This window comes from Mesoplodon mirus (assembly GCF_964341445.2).
Source record: "Mesoplodon mirus genome assembly, chromosome: X".
Classification (NCBI taxonomy): domain Eukaryota; kingdom Metazoa; phylum Chordata; class Mammalia; order Artiodactyla; family Ziphiidae; genus Mesoplodon; species Mesoplodon mirus.
Genome location: NC_138981.1, coordinates 78,496,316 through 78,510,798, shown reverse-complemented (window position 1 = coordinate 78,510,798; position 14,483 = coordinate 78,496,316). Strand labels below are relative to the sequence as shown.

General features: G+C 30.7%; 1 protein-coding gene across 8 annotated transcripts in view; it reads right to left on the bottom strand.

Annotated features, from left to right (window-relative positions):
• Window positions 1-14,483, bottom strand: part of PCDH11X (protocadherin 11 X-linked) — a gene marked incomplete at both ends in the record, with an annotated part of 677,500 nt that overhangs the window by 110,029 nt on the left and 552,988 nt on the right. For 6 of the 8 annotated variants that reach the window (XM_082610668.1, XM_082610673.1, XM_082610670.1 and 3 more), the window contains one exon: window positions 2,701-2,724. The exons of the other annotated variants lie outside the window; for them this stretch is intronic. In XM_082610668.1, coding sequence (XP_082466794.1) covers window positions 2,701-2,724 — 24 coding nt within the window. The remainder of the gene's footprint in view (window positions 1-2,700; window positions 2,725-14,483) is intronic. 8 annotated transcript variants of the gene reach the window in all.

Here is a 14,483-nt window from a genome sequence, read left to right as displayed (position 1 = left end):
TTGAGTACTAACAATAAATATGGAAACCTCTCTCAAGAACTGATCCCTGAGAGCTATCTGAGGGCCAGAAAGGTAATAAAACACTGCAATGATATGCCAACACTCAGCTTGGACAACTGAACATTACTATGGACAACAAACGACTGCAGGTAGACAAACCAGTTGACATTCTATTGCTCAAATCCTCTCAATGAAAACAGAAAATGTAATTTATATACTATAGCTAAAACTCTCACCTTACATTAAAACATGTCCACAAAAAAGGAAAGTACACTTCAATGAAAGGTATTAATTTATAAATGTTTATTAATGTATGTTTTCCTCAGGAGGTACAAAAGAATTTGCTCTGAATGAACTGACAAGTATATATTTGCAATTTCTTCCTTGGGGACAAGTAAAGCATACCAGAATTAAAAGTAATTCTCTTATTACTAAGAATTTGCATGTATATATCTTATTTACTGTGAGAGAAAAGCCTACATATTTTTGTATTTAAGAAAGAAACTCAATGTCATCCATGGTTATCAGTTACCCTTCAATAGAAGAGTTAAATAAATGAAATGATCTTAGTTTTATAAATTTGTGATTAGAGTCACAGAGGGTTTTTTCCCCTTATAAACTAACATTTAACTACATAATATATGCCTAAGAACTTGTGTTACGTGAGTTAAATAATAGCAAGTCTACTCAAAGGAGTTGATGAAAAATGGATATATAAAATATGGTATGAAAATTATCATAGAATAGAACTCCAAAAGGTACTATGGTGTTTCAGTGCAGTTGGAGGCAGAGCCCAGTTGCATTATGAATATACTAAATAAATATCAATTAGATCAAGATTTAAAATATGAGTTTAATTGCAATGATCATTACTCATTGGTGTATTGATAAACGTTCAAAAATCTACGTAATAATAGTGGTTTATACAGGGAGAGTGCTTTAATTAATTTTATCAAATAGTTTTCTATATTATTTAGCTTTTCTTTGCCTCAGTTTCTATATCTGAAAAAATGGATAAAATGATAGAACTTACACATAGCAGTGGTGTATTAAGATAAAAACATTTGTAGGTTATTAGGGACAGCATATAGAACTGTACACACATTTTTTTTAAAATTTGTGATTATTATTATTATCATGTTGTCATGTTTTAGCAGCATGACTTCTCCTGAGGCTTAAGCATAATTATGATTACTAGATTTTTTTAATGAGGGAAAGAAGAAAATTAAGACTCTGAGTTTAAATGACTTGTCCAGTATGCATCTACTCAGGTGCAGAACTGTCATTAGAACTCGAGATGTCCTGGCTCACATTCAAATGCTGTTTCCACTATGCCTCTGAATAGTTATGCTCAAAACACCTTGACTTTGCATCACAACCACAAAAGTATCACCATGACTTTATATAGCTCTAGTTTCTGAACAGTATCTATCATGGGACACATAAAAACTAATGAGAAGGGGAGAGAAAAAAATGAAAAGTACAGGCAATGCATCCATTTTCACCTGAATAACCCATGTAAATGTTGAATACTCAAGACTTTCATGGGGAGTAAAATATTTAGCTTGAAATTCTGCTAGTTAGATGATAGTTAAAAATTGATCATGGACATTAAAACAAATTACATAAGATCACAAGAGAACTATGCAAATGCAATGTAAAAAGACCAAAGCAACATTGAAAAAAACATTAAAAATACCAAAAACAATAACACATGCTGTTAGTATTGATGATATGTCAAAATTAAAAATTAAAGGGGAAGTTCTTTACATAACGATTTAGAATTTTATGACAGATTTCAGAAAAAAAATATTCTTTGAGTGCTATTTCCACTCGGTCAAAATATTGATAGACTGTAACATAGTTTAAAAGTGTGTGAAGTGAAATGAATTATTGTCTTAAATAAAAATGAAACAATATGATAGATCCATCCTGAACTATGAAATATGAAATACACAATAAAGAAATTGGTGCATATACGCAGAGAATGCAAATATATTTGGAACATTCAAAATATCCTGCATCATTTTAAAGCTTTATCAGCACAGTAAAATTATATACATTTTAACTGATTGCTTAAACTCCATATTTAAAGATATTTGTTTTCTGTTGACCATTACTTAGTATACATTCACATGTAATCTATATATATATATGTATATGTATGTATATATATATATATATATATATATATATATATTGGCAAAGAAAATGCATATTATTTACAAGTTCACAAAGAATGTCAACTTGGATTATTTTGTTAGGTATGTATACAGCATTCATGGTTTACAGATCAACTTCAAATGAAAATATAGAAAAGTAGAATTATATATTTAATGCATCCTCAGACAAATGCCTGAATATGCTTATACTGTCAGAGGAGAAAAATGAATAAATTCATAGGTAATTTGAAAGTAACTACTGTAAGTCAAATAAACGACTACAGGGTCACATTAACATCTAAAGATTAATTACACATAACTTGGAAAAAGCATCCAATTATATAAGATAACAAAATGACTGATACCTTTCCTAGATAACAATTCATTCTAAACATATTAAAAATGTGTTTGAAGCAAACAGTTGAAACTGCAATGTTTTATGAGAAATGAAGAGGCCAAAAGTTCTTAAAACAGACACAAATTCATTTTAAAATGATAAATGCACCATGGTTATGATTTGTGTTGATTTCTACTGTACCTTTCTTTAATCCAGGAATGAAAGCTAAAAAGAGAGTTTAACAAAGTTAAGTACAAATAGATATTTTCTTTTATTCCCAACATGTTACATTAACTAAATAAATGTAAATTGTAATATATTGCAATATATGTTCAACATCATTTTTTAGAGAATGTGATGACTGAGATAGATAAGGTAGAATACTGATAACCCATAAAAATCTATCTCCTATAGTATGTTTTTCTAAACTCAGACCAAGCCTATGCTATATTCTGACCTCTTGGGAAGTCATGATTTGTCCTTCCCCTAAAGGCAATGTATTGTTGAACTCAACATTTTGCAAGGACTCAGTAGATTTTCTAGATTAATTGCCAATGATAACAAAGTATAGTCCTCTATTAAAATTTCACTTTTTCTCCTGGAACCTCCTACAGGAAATGTAGCATAAGGAAAACATTGTTTTTGTCTTAACAGGTTGTTTTTCCTCCAAATCCAATTTGAAAAAATCATGGGAAAAAACAAAACATCAATGGATACTAATATTAGATGGCCCAATAGAAGTATGCTTATCTTGGTTAAGACACCTTTTCTATAATACAGCTATTTTCATAACTAAAATTTCATTTATTTCTCACAATTAAAAATGGGAGATTCAAAATCATTATATTTATTATCCAGATAAATAAATTCTGGCACTGCATTATTAAGTGACTTCCTTCAAAACACTGTGAGATCATGCTTGATCTAAGACAAATAGCAAAGTCTATTTTTAAACAAAACAAAGTAATTATATATTTATAAATACTTTGATATGTGTTGATCCAGACAAATGAATCACAGATTTATTCTTTGTAAAATTTTAAAGCCAACAGTAAAAATGATTTTCTGATATATTTAATAACACACATCTAAAGATAAAAACTTTAAAGATAAACATTTTGAACTTGTTAAAAATCAGCTTTGGATTAAATTCATATATTATGAAACTAAAGATGTATGAAATGCTTAGAGAGAAGGAATAGGTCAAAGACAGAAAAACGGAGGTGAAAGTAATGTTTCTATGCAATAATATGGATTAATTAGAGAGCATTGCACAACATTTTAAGTGTCATTTACATATACAAGGCACATATATTTTTCATCATAAGGTGTTTTGTCTATAAGCAACGTAATTTAATGGTAATACAAACCAAAGCATTAAAAAAAAAGTAGTGCTTTCACAAGGCATTTTAGGTAGAATTGATCTTCTAAATAATATTCATCAACCCTGCACCACTCAAATAATGGTTCTACTTCATTGATAAGTCTCTCACTCTCTCTCACACAGACACACAGTATTTTAATTTATTATTAGAATTAATAATCAATTCCTGTAATACTTAAAAAAATTCCTGTAATATTTAAATGTAGAGTTTTCAATATACTGGAGTGAAAAAGAAAGGCTGTTTTAAGCAGAGAAGTAATAAAGTGCTTGCTTTCATTTTTAAGAATGTAATTTCAGTGTGTTCTAGACCTAGTTATTAAAATCCTTTCCAATTTGGTAACTGAGAAGGTCAGAAAAAAATGTGATAGGTCTAGACTTATTTCTAAGGGTAAGGAGGTACAAATAAAAAAAGCAAAACAAGTGACACGACAACAATGAAAAAGAAAAAAACACATTTTAAAAATCTATCCCAGGAGACATTTAGCTTCCAAGCTGGAAAATGAAAATTGGTTTATAAACCAGTAAAGTCAAATATTGATCAATTTTCTTTAAAATTCAAGATAATAAGCAGATTCTGCATAAAGTTTTCAGGATAGTTCTGTAGAGGCACAAATTCATCACATGAAAAATAGTCAAAAAGGGAACAATTTTCCCCCTCTAAAGCAATATTAAGTACTCATATGCTGACACAGAAATTAATAGATACATTCATTATATTAGGAAGATTTTAACATAAAGTTCATTTCCAAATGCATTCCTAAATTTCAATTGCTTCCTAATGTTTAAAGGTTTATCACTGATATTTTTGAAGCATCCACACTGCTCAAGATTTTTGCAAAATCAAGATAAGTATAATCTTTGTCATTTGAGATACTAGAATCTATGTGAATCACTATGACTGAAATGAATTTTTTACTAATTAATCCAACCAAAGTTATATTATGGATGAGTATATCATTTATGTGTAACTTGACATTTTACTAATAAATAAAATAAATATATCTAACAAGTTAAACTTGCTTTCACCAAGAAAATTGTTTTCAGGTTATTAAATATTCTGCAATGTATTTAATAATAAATGTATTAATTAATAAACTTAAGCCATTAATAGTTCAGGTATCATTAGTTTTACTTACACAAATGCAATAATCACATAAAAATTTAAGTTTGTGTATGTGCTTACTTTGAAATATACTTGAGGTTTTAACATTATTTTCTAAATTTATTACTCAAATATCTTAATTAGTAAAGGACCATAAGTATTTAGTTAGTAAACAACATGAATTACTGGGATTCTTGTATTACAAAGTTTAAATTAAGGAATCACATTTTACAGTAAAAAAATGCAGCTTCTACATAAGTCACATAAAAATTACAAAAATGTATCACAAGAACAATACCAAAACATGTTTTATTACTCTATACAAACATATTTTAACATTTCCTTCATAATCCTAACATAAATGTTTAAATACTCAACATGCACTAGGAACATTTGGCTAAATGTGAAAAGAAATATTGATAAATAGATACTACTTGAAGAGCTTAAAGGTCAACAGAGCTCACCACAAAATTGATAGTGTTGTCTTAATGTTTGTTGATCAAATATCATGCACCAATCTATTACTGTCATTTACTTCAAAAATAGTAACAATTGCAGTTGTTTTATTATGTATAATTTTTAAAGTCACATAATAAAGCTATTTTTATGAAATTTTAAAAGGTCATTATCTTGAGGGTAAGTAAGATTTGAAATTTTTTTTTTTGGGGGGGTACGTGGGCCTCTCACTGTTGTGGCCTCTCCTGTTGCAGAGCACAGGCTCCGGATGCTCAGGCCCAGCAGCCATGGCTCACGGGCCTAGTCGCTCCATGGCATGTGGGATCTTCCCGGACCAGGGCACGAACCCATGTCCCCTGCATCAGCAGGTGGACTCTCAACCACTGCGCCACCAGGGAAGCCCTGAAAACTGTTTTAAAGACATTCATTTGGAAATAAACAGATATCTTTGCCACTATAGTCACTTGAAGGATAATGTTTTCTATAAGTATTAAATAAATATTTAAATATTTATTTATTTAATGCATCACCATGTCTCAGTACATTACAGTGTTTCCTATGCTTCCTAATATAGAGAAAAATCTGATAAATCAAGATTCAATTCACCTAAAACCTAACACAGATTCTAAGTTATGGACTAATTTTTGAGAACAAGTTCCTCATTCATTTTCTTATGCCAAGCCACACAAGAGTTTGTACTGAAGGTCACAGACTATAGCTGAATTGGTATGAAAAAAAAAATGTACTTGAAGATTGTAATGTCAAATAAATTGGCCAATACCTAGTTTTCTTTGAATAATGCTAATTTTAAAGCATTCCATAAGATGTGCAAAGAAGAGTCAATTCTTGATGTATAATCCAAATCACACCAGTGTATCTCCTGTTTATTGCAAAACTAATAAGCTACAGCATTTTTGTACTTGAGTCTGAACCACAAAAATAGTGAAGCTCAAATCAAATTTTCTGTTCAAATTGTGTGAAAGGTTAAGGCTACAAATGCAAAAGATGCAAGGTGATTAGTATAATGAGTACCTCATTTACAATAAAAGCAATGTTGCAAGTATAAAATAAATTTCTCATCTCTGTATATTAAAATTTCCATTCACATTGGTCCTGAGTTTCTATAAAAGTTAGTTTACTACTGGATTAAAGAAATGTTCAGGGAATTCCCTGGCACTCCATTGGTTAGAACTTCGCAGTTTTACTGCCATGGCCTGGGTTCAATCTCTGGTCGGGGAACTAAGATACCGCAAGCTGCAACGTGCAGCCAAAAAAAAAAAAAAAGAAGAAATATTCATTTCAAAATTGACAACCAAAGTCATAGTGTTGGCTTTATTGGAGAGACTAAAACCTAGAAATTAAAAGGAAATGTTTCCACTAAAATGAAATTACCATTCTCTACATTAAGAGGATTTTGGTTAACCAAACTCATACTGTGCCATACCAAATGGCTTATTCTCCTTTTTAGCCTAGAGTTGTACATATTTTTAAGTTTCTGAAGTTAATATGTTTTTCCTATTCATTACAAAATATTTCTAATCCATAAACTATTGGCTGTGTTTTCTGCCTTTTTATTTAAGGATATCTTTGGGACCACAGCTTAGAGCTGTATGTCTTTTAAAATTCCTGAAATTAACTCATTTTTCCTATTCATTACAAAATCTTTCTAATCCATAATCTATTGGTTTTCTGTCCTTTTATTTAGGGGATATTTTTGGAACCACTATAACAGATAGTACTTTCAAATGTCATTTTCTTTTTCATGTTGACAGTGTTTGTACTTCAAAGAGCACAGAGGTACAACTTAAATTTTTTCTAGAATAAAATAAATTCACAGGCCAAGGACCATAGCCCTTAGAAAGTCATCTGATTCAACATTCTTAGTATACATATTAAGAAATGATGTCAAAAGAAATGAAATGACTTAAAAAGTACAAACTTGCAACTAGAAGATGAACAAGTTCTGGAGATTCAAGGCACAGCATACGGGTTACAGTCAAAAATACTATATGACATACTTCAAAATTGCTGAGAGTAGCTCATAAATCTTCTCACCTCAAAAAGAAATAATAATTATGTGACATGATAGAGCTGTTAGCTAAAGCTACAGTGGTAATCACATTGCAATATATAAATGTGTCAAATCAACATGTTGCACACTTTAAACTTACACCATGTTATATGTCAATTATATCTCAATAAAAAATAAAAATAAATTTAAAAAATAAAAGGAAAAGAAATTACTTATCTATGATCCATACAACTAATGAGAGGAAGAAGTAGAATTAGAATTCACATTTTCTCTACCAAAGAACTCACACACTATGAAATGTTTTATAGATGGTTTATTGATCATTTCCAAGAGATGGAAACAATATGTATATCCGAACCTATTTGCCCAAGATAAACATTTACTGCAGGGAGTATCAAAAAATCAGTGCTTTCAGAATATATTTTGGGGAAATGCCAACTTAGATGAATATTAAATTAATTTACCTTTTCCTGTATGCACCAATTTATAAGGGCAAACAAGAGAAGAGCATAGTTTATGAATCAAAATCTTTATTTGGCAAATCAAAAAAAAGATAATTCCTATTAAAAATAGTAATTTGTAATGTAGCTTGGTCCTGGAGTGTTATTCCTCCTTTCCTTAAATATTTAAGTCAAAAAGTTCCATCTCAAAATCTGACCTTAATGTTTTAAATGGTTCAGAAGCATACGGAGCGAATCTAGCCAATCATAATAGTTCCTTTTGACAGTTACAATTAAGAGAAGAAAAATTCTGAGATGTACAGGGCCAGATAACCTAGAGAATAGGACTCCTGTGAACACAGATATTTTGGCTTCACTTAATCACTTTGTAAAACTGTTCTAAGCAGCACAAATGCTAATTCCAAATACTTCTGGTTTAGTTTGGTTATTTAAGGGAGAAGATCCTTCTTTTAAGAATTGTGCTGCGAATTCCCTGGCGGTCCAGTGGTTAGGACTCCAGGCTTTTGCTGCTGAGGGCCTTGGTTCCATCCCTGGTCAGGAACTAAGATCCTGCAAGCCGCGCAGTGCTGCCAAAAAAAACCCAAACAAACAAACAAAAAAACAAGCAAACAAACAAAAAAAACACTAACCAAACAAAAAACCACAAAAAAATAAAAAAACTATAAAATTAAAAAAAGAGTTGAGCTCACTCCCCCAACTTCAAAACAAACAAACAAAACAAACAAACAAACAAACCTCAAAGGAACTGAAACATGAAGGATTCTGAACTCTTCAAGAAAGGAAAAGTTGGAATATAAATGTTTTTACAGTTCATTGAAAGGACCTACCAAGGCCCTAGTTACATTATTCTGAGAGGTGTATGAAGCTGTTCTGAAAATAACACAAATTTAAATGATCTTGTGAAATTCCAAAAACAAAAGCATGAGGGCTGGATCCATTGTCTTTTCAGTTGTCAAAGAAAATACTAAAAAATCAATATTTCTGAAATCTGTCTCTAAGCTATCCAAAATGTTTGAAACAATTGTAGCTCTCAAATATTTCACACCTTTTAATACTCAATCTGTTCTTGAGTGAATGAGTTCTAAATTAAGACCATTTTAAAATAGGACTTGATGGTGTATCTGGTCTTTCGGTCCATAGAGAAATTTTTTTGAAGCATTTTCCTTTGCCTGATTTAATGCAGACAAAGTGCATACCTCCAAGGTAATAGTGTACAATTTGCACACTACTAAAGGATTTAAGCTTTTAAAACTCTTCTTTGTGAAATTTAATATGATTTTCTTTTAATCAGTTTATCCAATTTTAGGAGCTTTAACTGGCTTGTCAATGACCATGAGTTGTGCACACAGAAAAATAACACAGATAAACTTTAATTAAATCTAGAGACATGTGCTAAATGTACATGCACTGGTTTTATTAATATAATGAAACTTTTAAAAATAAGTTACTTTTTAGATTAAAAAAAACTTTTGAAAATATTCCCTCACATTTTCACCAAACTGTTTGCTCTATAACAAACTAATTTAAAAATATGCTGTAGTAGGAAGAATACAGTAGGTAATTAAAGTATCTGTATGGCATAAGTGGACATGATATCAGGGAATGGCTTTTACTAAAACACTTCAGATTATTATTTCATTAGTGGAAATCAACTTTGTGAATTCCAGAGTATTTTGTCCTTCCACATGAATATATGCATTGTTAAAACTTGTAGGCTCTGCATACCATTTAAAGTACAATTTAGAGACAAAGATGTTTCATTGGAGAAACATTTATATTTATAATATATGCTCATCTATATTTATATTATAAACATATTCTGTATATTTCTTATTATGTATAATAAATATGTAGTATATGAAATAGGAAACCAGGAAAGGAAATAGTTCATATAATAACCATTTGAAAAATACCTGATTTAATTCTATTTTGAGCAGAGGTTGATACATTTTTGTATACAGAAGCATAATTTTTACAAATCCGTAAGAAATAACTAATTTCAATAACATTCTATCTTTCACTATCAGTAAATATTATATGGCTCTCCAAAGCAATGTTCTATCAATTTCACTTTAAAATTCTCTGAAAAATGAGAAAGATAGTGAACACTATTTATTGATAGTATTTTTCTCCCAATGCATCAATTTAGAGAGATGTATCTGGATGTACTACTTGGGAAATTCCAAATAAATTGGTCATTCTATGATGTATCTCTTAATATTTACATATCACATATTTAAGTAGATAAAATGACTGAAAGAAAAAGTATGGTGTTAGAAGTGCAATCTGACTTGATGATTCTCTTTATGAATATGTTGTCATCTTCTCATATGCTACGTTAGTGCCTAGGAAGTTGTGATTTCTTGTAATCACAGTGAATTAATACCAGTTTAAATCATAGTACCAAGTTTGTATTTTTAAATAATTGGAGACTTTTCATTTATTTTCTATTTTATAGTGTTTCTCTCTAATATATATTTTGCTGAGACTTTGTGTCAGAGTACAGAACACAAGCTTTGGCAGAAATTTTCATTCTTGGAACTAACTGGCTATTCATGTGTTGTATTTTAACATTTGGGGAAAGGAGCTAACCTTGAAACAATAGGCCATTTCTAAAAAATAGTCTCAGGCTAGTTTTATTTTTTCAACTATTTGGGACATTATATTGAAGAAAAAATGAAAAGTAAATGTACTAGAAGACCTATTTTTCCATTAGGACAGTTAAAAAAATGAAATAAAATTCACATTTATGTTTGCTTGATATCAAAAGAAGTATGATCTTTTTTTTAATTTTAGATCTAAATTATTTTAAAATCTACTGATTAATGGCAATATCCATGTATAATTATTATCCATAAAATTATTTAGTTTTATATTTCAAATGTCAATGGATAAACCTGACATATGGACATCTGGCTATAGATTTTAGGAATAAACAAGAAGAGACATTTTCCATGTGGCATAACATTGGGTATCCGCTGTGGAGAACCAATCTCCTTTGGTGATATGTTGATAAATATTTTACATCATCAAAGAACAAAGAGTAAAAGACAGTGCCACAAACATGAAGAAGAAATGAAAAGTAGAAGTAAACTATTTCAAACTGAATTAAATAAAAGTTTATATGCACAGGAAGAGGAGGAGGAGTATGAAGGACTTATCAGTCTGACAGATGAACTGACTGCATAAGACATGTTAAAAGGTTTTTTTGAATAAACCAAATGCTATCTGCCTTAGAAACCATCTTCACTTCATAATTAGAAGACACAGATTCAAGGTAATGACTCTTTGAATACACAAAATATAAATATTATATTTTGGTATTTTCAAAAGGAAAGCATATCAGTTAGAGATAAAATATTGCCTAAGATCTACTTTTCACATAATAAAGAAAATATAACTCTTTCACATAGTATAAATTTGATTCTGTACTTGCTTGAGTTCTTAGGTATTAATCTCTCCCTTTACTTAGCTAAATTTCTTCAAACATAGAATGATAATATTTCTGCTAGCCAGGTTGGGGAAATGATACACAAATTGTGTCAAATATGCAGATTAGTATTGCTAAGAATCTGAAATTTGGCCTAAAAGAATCTAAAGCATGACCAACCAAGATGTTTATTTAAAATGTATGCCAGTCCTATCTAGTCCTCCAATGCTCATTGCACTCAGATGAAACATTATGACACAAGGATTTGTAAGAAGGGACAATTGCAATGTTCTAGGCAGGTCCCTGGAGCCCCTGATCCCAAGTGACAATTCTTTCTTATTCTGTTTTTACGTTTGTATTGGATCATGCAGGGAAGAAACCAGTGTTCACTCAGTTTGCATAGTTACAACTCACTGAAAAAATTCTAAAAGTGATTCTACATGTTTTTTTAAATATAATTAAATTCAATTTGTATTTTATTTCTTTAAATTAAATTCAAGTACTACATTTTGTACAAGTTTGTAAAAATTGAAGGGAAAATTTTGTAATTAAATTAAATACCCAAACCACAATGTATGTTTCCAAAAACAAAATAATCTGATCTTTTCCCTGTAATTTGAAACATTATACCTGGATTTCAAGTGTTAAGGGAAAGAGAAACATACTCACTTTTAAAATAATGAATACTAGATTTAAATAAGATCTAAGAATATTGCTTTTTTCTTACTAGAAGAGATTGTTGGATTTCTTTTTTTTTAGAATATATATTATCCCTTATGTTAACAAAGATAAAAGAAGAATTTGATATGTGGTTTTGAACTAAATATGCATGAATTTCTAATTCTATTATTTTAAACTTTACTTCCTATAAATAGTTAACTGAATAACATCAAAAAGAACCAAACTTAGTGCATCATTACATATTTTCATCATAAAACCATATATGGTTATCAATAAACTCTGAAGACTATCACAAAACTCTCATTTTGAAAAATAGGCACTTTCAGGAATGCACACAAAACGTTCCCAGCTATCAATTGGCTCTTTAGTTCAAATAATTTAAATGAGATACATTAGAAAGAAGATATAGGATAGCCTCATCCTCCAGAGGGCAGACAGCAGAAGCAAGAAGAACTACAATCCTGCAGCCTGTGGAACAAAAACCACATTCACAGAAAGATAGACAAGAAGAAAAGGCAGAGGGCTATGTACCAGATGAAGGAACAAGATAAAACCCCAGAAAAACAACTAAATGAAGTGGAACTAGGCAAACTTCCAGAAAAAGAATTCAGAATAATGATAGTGAAGATGATCCAGGTCTTCGGAAAAAGAATGGAGGCAAAGATCGAGAAGATGCAAGAAAATTTTAACAAATACCTAGAAGAATTAAAGAACAAACAAACAGAGATGAACAATACAATAACTGAAATGAAAACTACACTAGAAGGAATCAATAGCAGAATAACTGAGGCAGAAGGACAGATAAGTGACCTGGAAGACAGAATGCTGTAATTCACTGCTGCAGAACAGAATAAAGAAAAAAAAGAATGAAAAGAAATGAAGACAGCCTAAGAGACCTCTGGGATAACAATTAAATGCAACAATATTCACATTATAGAGGTCCCAGAAGGAGAAGAGAGAAAGAAAGGACCTGAGAAAATACTTGAAGAGATTATAGTCAAAAACTTCCCTAACATGGGAAAGGAAATAGCCACCCAAGTCCAGGAAGAGTAGAGAGTCCCATACAGGGTAAATCCAAGGAAAAACACGCCGAGACACATAGTAATCAAATTGGCAAAAATTAAAGACAAAGAAAAATTATTGAAAGCAGCAAGGGAAAAATGACAAATAACATACAAGGGAACTCCCATAAGGTTAACAGCTGATTTCTCAGTAGGAACTCTACAAGCCAGAAGGGAGTGGCATGATATACTTAAAGTGATGAAAGGGAAGAACCTACAACCAAGATTACTCTACCCAGCAAGGATCTCATTCAGATTTGATGGAGAAATCAAAAGCTTTACAAACACGCAAAAGCTAAGAGAATTCAGCACCACCAAACCAGCTCTACAACAAATGCTAAAGGAACTTCTCTAAGTGGGAAACAAAGTGAAGAAAAGGACCTACTAAAACAAACCCAAAACAATTAAGAAAATGGTCATAGGAACATACGTATTGATAATTACCTTAAACGTGAATGGATTAAATGCTCCAACGAAAAGACACAGGCTCGCTGAATGGATACAAAAACAAGACCCATATATATGCTGTCTACAAGAGACCCACTTCAGACCTAGAGACACATACAGACTGAAAGTGAGGGAATGGAAAAAAGATATTCCATGCAAATGGAAATCAAAAGAAAGCTGCAGTAGCAATACTCATCAGATAAAATAGACTTTAAAATAAAGAATGTTACAAGAGACAAGGAAGGACCCTACATAATGATCAAGGGATCAATCCAAGAAGAAGAAGATATAACAATTATAAATGTATATGCACCCAACATAGGATCACCTCAATACATAAGACCACTGTTAACAGTTATAAAAGAGGTAATCGACAGTAACACAATAACAGTGGGGGATTTTAACACCTCAGTTACACCCATGGACAGATCATCAAAAATGAAAATAAAGAGGGAAACAGAAGCTTTAAATGACACAATGGACCAGATAGTTTTAATTGATATTTATAGGACATTCCATCCAAAAACAGCAGATTACACTTTCTTCTCAAGTGTGCATGGGACATCTTGGGTCACAAATCAAGTCTCAGTAAATTTAAGAAAATTGAGATCATATCAAGCATCTTTTCCGACCACAACACTATGAGATTAGAAATGAATTACAGGGAAAAAAATGTAAAAAACACAAACACATGGAGGTTAAACAATACTTTACTAAATAACCAAGAGATCACTGAAGAAATCAAAGAGGAAATCAAAAAAATACCTAGAGACAAATGACAATGAAAACACGATGATCCAAAACCTATGGGATGCAGCAAAAGCAGGTCTAAGAGGGAAGTTTATAGCTATACAAGCCTACCTTAAGAAACAAGAAAAATCTCAAATAAACAATCTAACAAAAAAAAGAAAGAAGATATAATTCAAAATT